Below are 15,754 nucleotides of genomic sequence, written 5' to 3'. Positions count from 1 at the left end.
GGGGGGCAGAGGCAGGCGGATCTCTGTGAGTTTGAGGCCAGCCTGGTCTACAGAGAGAGTTCCAGGACAACCAGGGCAACACAGAGAAACCTTGTCTTGAAAAACAAACCAAAACAATTAATATAGTAAAAAATTGAATTTGAATAAGTACAATAAATTTTGTACAGTAAATTTAGTATGATAAAAAATCTGAATAAATATAGTTCACATATACCAAACTTCTCTGGGTCTTCAATAATCTTTAAGAGGGGGAGGTGAAGCTATAAAATTTGGGGATTTTCTGTTCTAACAAATACAATGAAAGAAGATGCCTAACTATTAAAACAGACTAAAATTTAATTTGTATATGATATAATATGCCTAGAAACTTCAAGCAAATACTAGGGAAAAACGGTCAAACAAACCTGAGGTTAAGATTTAAATGCTAATAATCACATAGTGCATCTTTCTTATACACTAATTAGAAAACACGAACAAGATCTCATTTACAATAAACGCAGTGATTAAACATTCCCTTAGAAATACAACTACAACTACTGCAAGGATCTATTCAGACATTCCAGGCCCCTTATGGAAAGATTTATTGTGGTCTCAACGAAGACCTCAATGAAGAAATATCACTTGTGGCAAGTTCCTGACTGACCACCTCCCAGTAAAACATGTCGGTCCTTTCTGAACTGAGTTTTTATCCTTAATTCTGGTCTCAGTGGAAATTGTTACAAATAAAGATTTTTTTTCACTTTCAGTCTTATATTGGTTCCTGTTATATAAAGATATACAACAGAGCTCACAAATCAATAAGGAAAAAAGATGGGCATTGTCTTAGAAAAATAAAATAGGAAACAACATTAAAAATATTTTTAAAAGAGAGAAGCCCAGTAAATGAATGTATGTGGGCACATGCACATAGGTATACAAACAGCTCAATTTCATTATCAAAGGAATTAAAAAACAAAAACGATTAGATACAAATTTTTATCCATTGCACGAGAGAGTAGTTTCTAACAGGTAATTATTCCATTTTAGCAGCAAGGTGTTCCCATTCACTCTTGACAGGAATGCATGCAGGTCACACCCATTGGGGATGGTGTGGGAGTGGGTTCACCTGCGACCATCTGCAGTGATTCATTTTCAAGGAATTCTGAGACTCACATGCCTGTTTACACATATACAGTGTGGCATTATTTCATCAAAGTGACAAATCAGAAAAAAGCTACCACGCCCAGTAGTAGAATACTTAAATTAAGGTATGTCCCAAAGATAGATATATACAGGAACACAATTTTTACAGTCATGTTTTTGAAGTCTGTTTAATGGCATTGGAAAATGCACAGGAAAAACCTGTTAATTCCAAGTGTCACAAAGCAAAACAGAGAGCAGCATTATAAGGTGGGAGATGCAGGAAAATAGACCTAAATATCAACACTCATTTTCATTTATTATCATTTTCTTCTTTATATATTTTTGCCATCCTGAAACACATTTTTAGGTCAGGAAAAAGCATTAACATTGTCAAAGATAACCAACATATATACAGGTACAGCCTGTTCTCCAGGCACTCCTGACTGAGCTATTATCCACGTAGAGCACTAGAAAAACACTAATATTACTCACACATTATGGCGTCCTACTTTACAAGAGCCTATTTTGCTGTGCAAATTTATCTCAGAAGAGAAAATTGCATGTGCCCACATGCTCTGGTGCAGCAATCTCAACAATGAATTAAAGGCCGAATCTAGGTGCTTATATAACCTGGTTAAAATTGGGAGCGCTTGTATGAGGAGACTCAATTATCTCTGTTACAATGAACCCTTATTTCTCTGCCGGGAGAGAGGCATCTGTCAAAGATAAATTCCTGTCGTTTCCAGATTCTCTTTATCCTCCCTAACAAAAACCAGCCCAGTGAAATGACAGTTGAGATGCACAAAACCAGTGTGTTCAGACTTCCTGAGAACCTTGTCTTGAAATCAGAAGTTAAATTCCTGATCTACATCAACCTTAACAAACACATTCCTCTTCGGTAAACAGGCACACATTGATTGCAGGGTCCTTCAGGATAAAATCAAGCCCCGAAGTCTGTGTATTCCTTTCATGAGTGTACAACTAGACGGGTTTTATTTTCCAGTTGGTATTTAGCAAGGAAGTCTGGAGCCTGCTCATCTTTCAAGCCTTATCTCCCACCCAGTGTCTACCCGTCCCTGAAGACCAAAGCCAGCCTGAACGACCAGATTCCCGGCATACATGCTATCCTTTCATGTCCATGCCTTGCTTGGGCTCCTCATCCCCCATAACTTGTACCCCTCTGAGGCCTAGTTCTGACACCTTCAGGAAGCCTGGTTCAGTCTAACGGGAAACATTCTTCCTCCTTTAGAACTCCCACAGCATCTCACACATTTTCAAAGGACCTCTGCAGAGTCCCTTGGTGACACAATGAGAAGGTTACTACTGGAGACATTTAGAATGGAGTCCCAGGGCCCACTCTTTAGTAGATATGCCAGCAGGGCTTAGCTCCTGATGCTCGGGCTTCTCATCTATGAAATGTACCTTTCTGCTGGTTTTTGAAAATATTAAACAATAAAATCCACATACTTAACAAATGAATGCTGTCTTCCATCAACAAATCTTGTCACATAGTAATTTTTAGCACAGTATCATTCTCCCCTGACACACACACACACACACACACACACACACACACACACACACACACACACAGTTATGTGTGCACACACGCAGCTACAAATCTCATGGAAGCAGAGATGTTTTCTCGGCTTTCTAGTCTCTTACCGCTGACTTCTGTAACCCGTGCTTTCCAGACAAGAGGGAATAGAATATTCAAACATCTAAAGCATTGAAATTGTGTGCCAGAAAATATTTTTTAAAGAAATGAGAATAATTAGGGCATCAGATAGCATTTCTCTGAGAGTAACTAATTGCAAATAGACATATTAATGACCCAAGTTCCTGTGGGCAGACCAATAAATGTGCAGGGTGAGCACTTTCACCACTGGTCAATTTGTTTGTCTCCTAGTCCTCAATTCTCATTACCTTCCAGCCTTTGGATCTCCTCGGCTGTCACTTCCAGGGTTTGATCTGACAGGGAAGCAACTTGAATGACCTGAGAAGAAAGAGAGAAAATGCAGATGTGTACATATTTTTCTCTTAAACACAGGTGATTCTGTCTTTTACAAAAGACTGGGAAACTCCAAAGATCAAAGCTGTCTGGTTTTAAGAAGCTGTAGTGTCCTGACTGGCAAATCTTACTGAATTTTAGGCCTGACTCAACCATCAGGGTGGTAATTATACCACAGATGAATGTTCCAGAAAAAAACAAAAACTCACATAAAACTTTACACACAAACAGCAAAAGAAACAAACAAGTAAATAAGCATCATAGTATCAACATAAAAGCTTCAAAGGGTTGGTTCAGTCGAGAAACATAAATAAGAATTTAAATACACATCTGTATAGAGACTGATTCAGCATAACACAGCAAGTATTCCTTGAAAACCTGATACTAACCTATAATAACACAGAATGTATGGACAATTCTCCAAACAATTGAAAAATAAAGGGAATTCTGGATATGCATGTTGTAACGCAGTGATTTTTGTTTTGTTTTATTTTCTGTTTTTTGAGACAAGGTTTCTTTGTTTAGCTTTGTAGACCAGGCTGGCCTCAAACTCACAGAGATCAGCCTGCCTCTGCCTCCCGAGTGCTGGGATTAAAGGCGTGCGCCACCATCACCCAGCTCACAGTGATCATTTTTAAAGCACTGTCCATAGAGCCCCAAATCCAACTTGAGTCCTATCAATGGGCCTCTTGTTGGGGGTCACTAAGACACCTTGCCCATTATTTTTCAGTGAAGGAAGACAATGCCTCACCTGAAGTAAGGAAAAACTCATAGCAGAGCAGTTCGGAATGTTCAGGGACAGAACAAGGAAGTTATTTTTTTAAACCAATTTAGAATTGAAAATTTTAGATTCTAAATATTAAGTGTAAAATATAACCTAAGAATTTTTAAAATAGAATGCAGATGTATTTATTTTATGGAACTCTTATTAAAAAGAGAAAAATTTCATGCCATCCTTTTGTGAACATCACCCCCATAGACACCAATTCATCCCTTTAACGGTGAAATAAGAAGGGCCTTGCAAAAAACAAAACAAAACAAAACAAAACAACCCAGAGATATCTAGAATGCACACATAGAACAGCACAGATTTGCCTTTATTCCAACAGAAAGATCATTAAACTTACCAGCTGAGCAAAAGTGGTAACTTTTAGTCTCTTGAAAAGTTCATCTTTTTTGTATCTATAATCTGAAAAAGCAGAATACAACATGCATTGATGTGGGTTCATTTTGGTCTCTTTGGGCTATTCTTTCTAGTTACCAAGTTACATGGCATCGTGTGCTTTAACAATCTGATCTTTACAGTGTGCTCAGAGAGGCAAGCTGGAGTTCTCACCACTCTCCTGTGCTTGGCCACCTGAAGAGCTTTCCTTTTACTAAGTTGTCCCCACATGGCCGTACTGTGTGGCATGCATTTGTGTGAGCAGGCTCAAATCCTTTTCAGAACAAAGCAAGGGATAACCGGCTACGTTTTTACAGATGGTGACAGCAGCCAAGTTGCCCCAGGCTAACCAGCTGGTGAGGTATCTTTACCTTGCTCTTGTGACTCTGACTTCAAAGAGGGCAATCGTCCCTGTCCAGTGCTGTCTCCCCACCCCCACCCCCCAGTTGTGAACTATGCTAGAGACAGGAGACATCACTTGTGTGTGTGCTGGGTGCAAGGTTATGATGGGACCTCATAACGTAGTGGGAGTTTCTTTAAAAGATCAACCTAGTCAGTTTTACACGAGGAAAGTTCTGGAGGGCTGCTGTACAACAGAACACACAACACAACTGCAGAAATTGTTCGTTTAAAAATGGTGCATGTTAAATTAGATTTTATGTTTTTACCAAAATGAAAATCAAATCAAATAAAAACCAATCTAAATAATCTGTATTCACTTAGCATGTCTTTACAGCTTTGAAATATAACTCAAATGGGGTGCTTTACAGTCACAGCAATAATGTTCTGTGATCCAAGCAACTGGAAAGCAGAGGCGGGAGGATCCTGAGTTCAAGACCAGCCTGAACTAACAGCAAGACCTTATCTTCAAACAAAGAAAAAGGCATCTTCGGATCATATCAAACAAACATTAAAAACCGGACAATCTTACTTTTCTAATGTCAGCTCCGAAGATTCTCACCAGAAGCTCACTTCCTGAAATTTTTCTAACAATGATGCTAATTTTAAAGCTTGCATTGTTGAACTCTGCCCGCCTTTATCCTTCCTTCCTGTTCATGGTTTTTACACTAGTGCCCAGGACTCCTCACCGACCGCCTCATTATTTTAGAATTACTAAAGGTTAGCTGGATAATTGCCATGGCCTTCACAGAATGTCTCATAAACCAGGACTCCTAGCAACAAAGGAAAGGATTAAAGGTGTTTAAGATTATTTACTTGGTGTTACTAATCAGTTCCATGAATTCCCCCAAAACCTCAGCACAAACTGGATGGTTACTTTAGAGGCTAATCTAAGCTTGATTTACCAAATATTTTAATAATTAGAGTCAGGAAATAATAATACCTTAAAAACTAACCATCTGTTAAATTACAGCTCTTTCTTGCAGAGAATTAAAACTTCTCTGTTTTAAAATATCTTGAAGAGAGCAATTTGGCAAGTAAACTATTATTTCTAGAAAGTTCTTAGAGCAGCTTCTACTGGATAAAATAAGTTAATAACGGTGTCTGGATGCAAATCCCAACAGGCTGAGTAGAGTTCCCAAAAGTACAAGTGAGCTGTTACAGCATTTCCCTCAAATTGCCACCAACCTGTACATCTAAAGAAATTTTTTGTAAACCAAATTAGCAATAAATTAGACAACAGAAAAGTCAAATAGCTTTCAAGAAGCTTGTATTTTGATATCTATCCACTGGTATTCTTTTGGTATTGCTACATAGCTTGAAATACCTCTAAGCACAAATGTACACATTAAAATCCCATGTAGCTAAACAGAGATGATAACGCATCGATAGCAAGCTTTGCTCTATATAGCATGTAGAATATCTTTGGCATGAGCCCTCAGAACCCACCACATACTGCAGCCTGGGTGCTACATACCTGGTTCTGGTTTAGGAGGAGAGCCATCAGTAGGACTTTCTGACATTATTACTCAGAGATAAACGATCAAGTCAACGTCTTACTCAGAGTTTTAAATTGTCTTTAAAAAAAGATGACTTGGACAAGTCTGTCAGTCCTTGCAAGAGCGAACACAGCTTTAAGAATGGAGCTTCTACTATTTGGGCTTCTCTCAGACTCCGCGGGGGACAGATTATCCTAGCTCAGACACACTATCAAGCTTTGCTTCTCCAGTGAGTCCAGGGGCTGAGTTGGCCTCTCTCGAGTTACTGGAAGGACAGAGACCCAACTATCTAGGATGTTTCACACTGGGGCCAAATAGTGTCATCTAACCACCAGGTCCCAAGAATGGGCTTTGTCCATGGTCAATAGCATCATTTTCCCCAAGTACAGTGCAAAGAATGTTCAGGTTACAAAGGATTTCTGCATTTTCAGGGTTCTATTAAAATGTGTTATTAGCAAAGAAAAGGAAGTTGAACTCACAGAGGAAGACGAATCAAAGAAAGTAACAGAACAAGGTTTGTGATTTCACAGACAGATGTGGCACCTGAGGTAAGGCCAGCAGAGAGCTGGGTCTAGGATGTCAAGAAACAAGGCAGCATTCTCCTCCCTTCAGGTTCAAGAGAACACTTGCAACAGAGAAATGAGGGAGGAAGGAAACAGCTTTGGTAGGTGCCAAACCAGAATCTAAAGTGTTTCTGTGGGGATGAGCACAAAGCATCAGATGGGGGTGAGAGGAGCCCATGACTTCTAAGAAAGGAAGGAGGGAATATGTTCAAGGATTCAATTCCAAGAATGGTTCTTTGAGGGAGACAGTCTCCATTAAAGTGTGGAGACTCTGGAAACCACACTGTACTCTTGAGAAATGCTTTAAAGTAAGGATTAGATGATCTGGGTGGGACAGATCCTGGTATGGAACAAATACTGGTAAGGACATGTGAGGTGAGCTGACATCTAGCTTCAAATGGAAGGGAGCTCAAAGAAGCCACGAAGCCACAGAAGCAGACCGGCTGGGTACTGAACTGAGGACAGCAGAGAAGTATCGGTGAGTAAACAAAGCCCTCTTCTTTCATGGTGCAGAAATTTAATATATCTTATATGTATTGAGACATATAACTGACACCATGTAAAATGAAAAAGAATGAGCCTGTGACATTGTATTTATTATTTAATATATATATACATATATATATATATATATTCTAAAATGTCTACAGAACTGGGTCTTCTAGTTGAGTGTGGCAAATAAAGAGGCAGAAAGCTACCCCAAGGCCACATCCACTATGGGTTTCCCTGCACTATGCAACTCAAATGGGACATCATCATTTTAAATTAAAAGGTCTGTTGTGTCAAAATAAAAAGTTCTGATGTATTTCAGAATTGTAATTTCCCTCCCAAGATGACAAATGTTAGCAGAGCCAAATCCTCAGCTGGGGTAAGAGCGCCTCTTCCTATTAGCCAAATACCCTGGCCCTGGCTTCTCCTACTTTACACGAAGTGAATCTATCTTAGAAAACAGATGTTTCTACATCTTCTTTAATTCTGGCCTCAACACGTACATCTCATATTGACTGGTTTTGGATACAGATTAAAAATTGACGATTCTCTGTGAGGGCGATGCACTCAGTGACCAGCCAGATATCTCTGCAGAAGATTAGCTTCTGAAAGGATCTGTGTGAAATGCGGTTTTTAATTAAAAGAAAACAGAGTGCAATGAATGGCTAATGTAGAACACTAAGGACAAGTCAGCTTCCTCTGACCTCTCAGTCCTCCAGCAACAACATTCACCAATGAATACTTATAAGAGCATTACGAAGAGAGCTATTATTACCCTACCTCAGGCATGGACCAAACGAGAACACTGAGCACTAGAACAAAAGACCGCAACGACTGCAGGACAACGGAACCAGAAGCCTGGGCTGTGGCTGTTCCCACACGCTAACATTAAAATCCCCTACAGGATGGACGTTGAGTAGCCACAGGGCCTGATGTCTCCAAGCCCCTGCAGGCTCACCTGGCCCCCACAGCCCTCCACACATGGCAGCTGTAGAGTATGGTGGCCAGCTGATAGCCGACTACAGAGTTCCAGCACTTCTCCTAGGCCATCAATAGTGGTACTCACTTTTTTTAATCTCTTCTAGCTTCTCAATGTATTTGGTCATACTGTTACCTAGAAAGAGAAGACAGATCTTAGGCATGCTTTACTGTTGGGAAATAAGTACCACTGTGAAATCGGACTGAGAGTAAGCACCCCTCGGCTCCTAGAGAACTTGGGACAACAGGCAAAATGGTAAACAGCCTCGTAGACGATGTGGCATCAGCTAAAGAAACAGAGCCGAGGAAATGTTCTGGCCCACCTTGCCCAAGCCCAGGTGCATTGCCCCAAACACTGCACAGTCTCAGCGGTGCAGATACTCATTTGCAGCCTGCATTCCCTTGTATTACCCTTATACGCCATAGCCTTTTGTGGGTAGACAGACAGGGGAAGATGAAGAAGGAAGCAATCATCTTTGAATGTCTAAAGCCGGCCTCTGTGGCTGCCCAAGCAATCTCTCCTCTGTGGCTTCTCCTCCCCCACCATGTACTCCACTATTCATGCTGATGCTGCAGTCTGAACCAGACCACACAGTTTGGCACTAGTACTCACCATGGACTTGGAGTGCTGAGGTTCCCACTGCTGTGGAGCACGCCCGGCCCTCATGTTTTATGGTCTGGTTCTATAACATTCAGCTCTAGCCAAGGTGGTTTGGAGCATGTTCATGCTTTAAAACTGGTTCATGACCATTCTGGTTTCCAAATGAATGAAATTCTAGCTTTCAAGTCGGGGCTATTATTATTATTTTTTAAACTGAGTGTGCTGTAATTTGATTTGATTCAACATGGCAAGTTTTATTTTGCACCTAAACATGGTAAATGAAAAACATTCAAAATAATTTCTCATTTCTACAGTTTTGCTTCTCTTTAAACCCTGAGATCCAGCCTAACTTCAGATCAAAGCAATGCTTTCAGTGAGTACTGTTTCAGCATTATTCTGAACTTTTCTTCATGTTTGTGTTAGAGACTGAGAGAGAAAGCCTGTTTTAAACCCCCAAATGCATTTTCAATAATACCATACTTAGTTATTAAAAATTTACCATGAGTTGGGCATTGGTAGTGCACGCCTTTAATCCCAGCACTTGGGAGGCACAGGCAAGTGGATCTCTGTGAGTTCGAGGCCAGCCTGGTTACAGAGTGAGTTCCAGGACAGCCTCCAAAGCTACACAGAGAAACTTTGTCTTGAAAAAATAAAAAAATAAAAAACAAACAAACAAAAATTTACCATGAGTTCATCACAGAATAAACACCCACTGTTTTAGGTTTATTTTTAATTGTTATTGTTACTTTTGTCTGTTTTTATCTTAGGACCCACTACCTGGATGGAAAGGGTACAGTGCACCCCTAAACTCAGGTGGTACCTTCCAGAATCTCAGTGAGAAATCGGGGCTGCTAAGGAGGCTTGAGGCTGACTCAAGAGAGACCCTCACTATGTTTCAGAAGACCCTCCCAAACCACCAAGAACCAAGTACAATCTGTTTCAGGAGCTCTGAGATTTTCTTTCTTGGGCCAAAGCTTTCTTCCTCCTTTTGTGGGGAGGATATACAGAGGGAGAGAAAGAAAGTGCCAAGACTCCTTAAATGTCTATAATAAGCCTTCTGACCCGAGAACTGACCCGGGAATTCCACAGCAGAGACCATCAATTCTTCTGGGTCCCACTCGCCTCCCTACTGCAGCTTTGAGCTCAAGTGTGGACTTGCCAGTCAACACACAGAGGTTTTGAAGAAAACGCCAATTAGTTTGCTGTTCAGCATCTTACAGTCTTATCCTTAAAACACTCAACACAAGAGCACTAGTGACAGGTCCCTTCCTCTCTTTCTTACGCCGTGTGTGGTTGAAGTGGCAGTTTCTTTGGGTTTAGGGAAGCTTCAGACAATCTACTCAGAAAAATGGAAGGAAAAAAACAAAACAAAACAAAAAAACAACCATTTCATCAATTTGCCCAGCAATGCAGCAACTTACCAATTATTCAAGGATTAGCATTCCCAACCTCCGGCTTTCTAGTACGGTTTACAGAACTACCTGGCTTTTCCACTGGTGTTTTATTATAACTGGTAGTGGAGATTGAACCCCAGGCTTCCCGCATGCTAGGCAAGGAGTCTATCCTATGCAACTATCACAACTCTCCTGTGGGTTAAAAACATTGCAACCTGGGGGGAGGGTTCCTTTTTTGATCACAGGGCCATTTGGATGCTACGAATTCCCCGAGGAATGGAGAACAACAGCCAGCTTCATTTATGCACTTGCTTATTAAAATACTGTAGTCACAATTAATACTGTTTCTACTAAGAAAGTATCTAAAATTTATATATGCATGTAGGTATTTTTAAAATTTTCTGCAGTGCTGGGGATTGAATCCAGGACCATATACATTCTAAGTAAGTGCTCTACTAAGTAAGCTATAATTAATTTCTTTCTCTATACCATTTCCTATAGGCTCGCACAGCACTCCATTTTACATCAGCAGACCTCCACCAAAGTGCTCAGAGGCAAAGGCTTCACCACCATCATTTGTTTTTCCTACTGAAGGAAAAGACGAGAAACAAAAACCTCTTGTGCTTGGCAAAATTATGACCAATTTAAGAGGGCTAGTAACAAAAGGCTCTTTTCTTTATGGACGTTCACTATTATCCAGGTATGGAAGAGAAAAGAGAGTGGAGGTTTCTGTACTGTTTCAGCTGGGGAGGGCAAGACAGGAGGACGGCTGCTGCTGGCCCCGTGTAAATGACTTAAGTAAGTATGAAAAGTGGCATTTTTCCATGTGTCTTTAGCGGTGTGTCACATAAGTGCTTTGCCATACTACATCTAATTGCAACAGTGACTGGAAATGGGCAAACTTCACAGGTGATTTATGTACAAACATGGCTTTTATACCAAAGGAACCTGAAAAGAGAATTAATCTTTTAAGACTTTTTGAAATCCAGTATTATTGCCAGATTTTCCTAAAGAAGACTAATTAAAAAGCCAAACAAAGCAAAATAAAAGCTGAGTGGCTGTCCACTGTCCAATACTGAATTTGAGTTCTAGCTCTGGTAGGGAAGATGCCAGCAGCTTGCTGACTTCCAGTGCGGTCTTCATGGCTAACCTTGAGCTCTGCTAGCCTTCGTTAGCCCCTGCACAGGCTTCCCCAGCAGAGAGGGTGGCCTTTCCCTCCCTTCGTTAGCCCCTGCACAGGCTTCCCCAGCAGAGAGGGTGGCCTTTCCCTCCCCTCACTCCTACCGCAAGCTGCTTGCCTCTCACAAGGCATTTATCACTGACTAGGCTGCCTTATCTACCTTTTTCTACAGAAAGCCCAGGGCTATTTATCTGTGCACATCCACACGCACAATCTTTATTTCTGTGTCTAGTGTAGGAGACACTAAAAAAAAAAAGAAAACACTAGCTGGATGAAATGCACTACAAAACTCTACCATTTGAAAAGTCCTTAGAGAAAGTCTTTTTATCATGTAAATAATCATATCCTGATTTGGCTTGAGTTTCATATATCTGATCCTCTGATTTCCTTTAAATGATGTGCAACTTGATTGACACACAATTATGTTACAGAGTACACATATGAGCCATCGATTCAGGCAACCTTGCAATGCCTAAGGTGATATTTAGCTTCTACCTTGTTTACCACTGAAGTTGCAATGAAAGACATCTAACCAGAGTTCCACAATTTGAATCAAGAGAAAGAAACAACTCAACTCTATCAGTAGCCCTGTGCAAAGACAGAGTACAATCGATTCACGGAGTGACTCACTGCTTTGATTTTTTCCCCATTGTGTTCCTATAATTTAATAACGTTATTTGTACTGAGCATGTAACAAAAGCAAATGACTCTGAGCAGCAGTAATCTAGAGAGGGTAAGATTTATAAGGCTGGAATTCAGTTGCTAAGAGACAGCTCCACGGCTTTAGTTTTTCTTCAATATTTCCCTCCTCTATGGAGAAGTTCTTTTGGCTCTGAAGGAGCAAGAAGCGTGAAAAGAGGCACAGAGGCCCTTTGTTAACCCAGATCAGTTCTACGTGGGTCTACAGCTTTCTGGTTTGTAAAAGCCTTTCACATAAATTCTTCCTTTGACGTAAGAGACAAATAAAATACCAAGTGAAAATGAAGCGCATGTAGCCTGTAATGAGCTTGAGTGCTTAAGATCAAAACTATTAGCGAATAACCAGGAAAAGTGAGACTAAGGAAAAAGAAAAGGAAATGATTAGTTGTGCATATGTAACAAAAGGAAGGTGACATCCACAAAAATAAAAAATCATGTTAGAAAAGACCAAGGGGAGGAGGGCTACAGGATTTGGAAAGCCAAAGAAACGTGAATTAGTCTGAAAATAGAAGAGAGAGAACAATGCAGCAACGATGAAAGACCAGGCTAACACAGGAAGAGCCCAGTGCTTTAGAGAGTGTCCCTTAAAACCTGTGGAGCTGCAGAGCAGAAACCCAGAGAGGGGGCTTGGGACACAGAGTCCTGCCCCTGGGACTGAGCAAAATGCAGGGTTGCCTCAGAAGTCAGCCCACTCCAGGCACAGTCTGGAAATGGTGGGGACTGAAAAGATACACCGAGGAATCTACAAAACAAAGGGAATACTGGAAGCTCAACATAGTTCTGCTATCCGTCACAGTTGTACAGCAGGGCTCGCCTTGTAGGAAGTGGAGTCAGGAGCACAGAGACAAAACAGCCTCCTTCAGGAGGAAGGGGCCAGCCTTTCCTGAAGACAAGACATGCCACAGAGTTCTTGATGTGTGTGTGTGTGTGTGTGTGTGTGTGTGTGTGTGTGTGTGATTAATTCTAAATTGATCACTGTTTTATAAGAAAAGATTAAAGGCTCACCTATTTAGCCTAGACACGGAGCTGCTCACTCATTCTGCCTACTTCCTCGGCTCTGGCTGCAGAGCTTAAACACACCCACAGGTGAGACCTTCTCCCTGCAGCTGGAGCTCTAAAGTCTCTCTTAGTGTTTTCTTCAGCACTCCTCAACGTTTTTGCCTACGGCAGTGATAACCTTTGAGCAAAATGATGTATTTAGGGCTCCTGTAGGCCTTGATAGCCCCCAAAGTTATACATCTTAGCGTATAACCCACCGGTTTTGTACACCAGAGAGCCAAGTCACAAAAATACATGGAAATGTAAACATTAAAGATCTCTCCCTGAAGTTGACTGATGGCTACATGTGAAACACACACACACAAACCAAATGCTAGAGTAGGATTTTTCTCACACACTGATTATAAAGTACTTGGGAGCTTGAAGCAATAAGGCACACTGTGGCCCTTCCAAAAACTATTACAAAACTAGTTTGAGAGACTCTTGCTTCTAGGAAAAGATGGGTAGATGTAATTTATTCCTCCAGTTAAGTCCCACAAAAACCCCAGACAACCCACAGCATAGGAGCATACATCTGAAAATCATATTTCTGTTAAGAGTCTAGTATCCAGAATAAACAAAAGAACTTATAATGTGGAAAAATAACCAGTTTTAAAATGAGTAAATGATCTGAATAGACATTTTCCATAGGAAATACACAAGTGCCAAAAAGCACACAAAAAGGGTGTTCATCATCATTAGACATTGGGGACATACAAATGAAAATCACAAGAAGATACTTCATGCCCATGATGGTGGACAGAACCAAGATGATGGGCAAAAAATGGTGAAGATGTGGGGACACAGCCCTCCTTGCACTACTAATGGCAAAGTAAAGTGGTGTGGCTTGGTTAGAAAAGTTTGGCATGTTTTCAGAAAAAAAAGGTATCATATGACCAGTAATTCAACTCCTCAATATATATCCAAGAGAACTAGAAACACATGTACACAAAAACTTGCATATATTGATGTTCTTTGACACACCCTGCCAAAAAGTTTGAGTAACCCAAATGTCTATCAAGTGGTGAGAAGAGAAACATAATGTAGACTACCTGTACAATAGAACAGCATTTGGCAATAAAAAGGAATGAAATACTGACATATGCTGTGGCATGGAGAAACCTTGAATACATTACACTATGTTAAAGGGGACAGACACAACAGATCACATACTATACAACTCCATGGAGATGGACGGTCAGAATAGGCAAATCCACAGAAACAGAAAACAGATCAATAGTGCTCAATGTAGTCAAGATGTTCTCTCCAAATTAATAAATAATTCCTATTAAAAATCAGCCCTTTTGCCAGGTGTGGTGGTGCAGTGCACGCTTTTAATCCCAGCACTCAGAAAGCAGAGGCAGGTTGATCTCTGTGAGTTCAAGGCCAGCCTGGTCTACAAAGTGTTCTGTTATACAGAAAAACTCTATCTCAAAAAACATAAAACAAAACAAAAATCAGCCCTTTTATAAAAGAAATTTATTCTAAAATTTATATGGAAAAGCAAAGAAATTAGAATAGTTAAAGTAGTTTTGTAAAGAAAAGCAGAAGGGGAATAATGAGGCTCACCAATTCCAAGTATCTAGTTTACTATGCAGCTACATTAATCAAGACTGTGGTATTGGCAAAAGGCTACACAAATAGATCAAGGGAACAAAACAGAGACCTGGAAATAAACCCACATAAATATTCTCCTGACTGTTGACAAAGACGAAGATGCCAGAGCAGTCGGATACCCCTAAATTAGAAAGCTAATCTTCATCTAAGTCAGCCGTCTTTACATAAAAGCAGTTCAAAATGTACCATGGACTTAGATGTAAAAAACTTTAAAACTTTCAGGAAAAAAATCATGATAGAAAGTGTCTCTGGGATGTAGTTTAGGCCAAGAGTTCTTAAAGTGGATGATGGAATTATGATTACCAAAAAAAAGCAGATAAAAGACGAACCTCATCAAGATAAAAAGGGTTTCTTCTTCAAAGACTGTCAGGAGGAGGAAAAGACAAGTTACAGATGGAGAAAGGATACTTACAAACCATGTCTCTCACAAAGGGCGAGCATATCGAATACATAAGAAACTGGAAATTTCAATGATAAAAATGCAAGTAACCTGTGGCCAGCATAGGCATTTTAGCAGAGAAGTCAGACTGAAAACATGCACATGCACACAAAGATATTTATCATTAGCTAGTGGGCAAGCTTAAATGCAATGCAGTACTACTACAAACCTTATCAGTATGGGAAAATAAAAATGGTGATGACACCAAATGCAGGTGAAGATGTGGGAAAAAAATGATCATTCATCTGCTACTGGTGGGAGTGGTAAATGGTATAGCCACTTTGGAAAACAGTTTGACAATTTCTTAAAACTGGGAGGCAGAGGCAGGAAGATCAGGAGTTCAAAGTCAGCCTTGGTTATAAAAGGAATATGAGGCTAGTCTGGGCTGCCTACGACTCTGTATAAAAAAGAGACAAAATAAGCAAAAAAACAAATTGAATCAAGTCAAGCTACACCATGACCTACCTAGCAACTGTACCTCTAGGCATTTATTCCAGAAAACCTAAGACTTGCTCACACAAAAATCTGTAATGAGCACCTACAACACTTTTTATTTATTTTTA

The 15,754-nt window shown here is 40.4% G+C and overlaps 1 protein-coding gene across 2 annotated transcripts in view; it reads right to left on the bottom strand.

The window, feature by feature from the left end:
• The window catches only part of Cep41 (centrosomal protein 41), a 41,275-nt gene that overhangs the window by 9,666 nt on the left and 15,855 nt on the right, over nucleotides 1-15,754 (bottom strand). For both annotated transcript variants that reach the window (XM_040728651.1, XM_040728652.1), the window contains exons 3-5: nucleotides 8,312-8,359; nucleotides 4,261-4,322; nucleotides 3,049-3,118 (exon numbers count right to left, since the gene is read on the bottom strand). In XM_040728651.1, coding sequence (XP_040584585.1) covers nucleotides 3,049-3,118; nucleotides 4,261-4,322; nucleotides 8,312-8,359 — 180 coding nt within the window. The remainder of the gene's footprint in view (nucleotides 1-3,048; nucleotides 3,119-4,260; nucleotides 4,323-8,311; nucleotides 8,360-15,754) is intronic.

This window comes from Mesocricetus auratus, unplaced genomic scaffold, assembly GCF_017639785.1.
Source record: "Mesocricetus auratus isolate SY011 unplaced genomic scaffold, BCM_Maur_2.0 Super-Scaffold_100019, whole genome shotgun sequence".
Classification (NCBI taxonomy): domain Eukaryota; kingdom Metazoa; phylum Chordata; class Mammalia; order Rodentia; family Cricetidae; genus Mesocricetus; species Mesocricetus auratus.
Note: the sequence above shows the minus strand (reverse complement) of the source record. Positions and strands in the feature narration are given on the sequence as shown.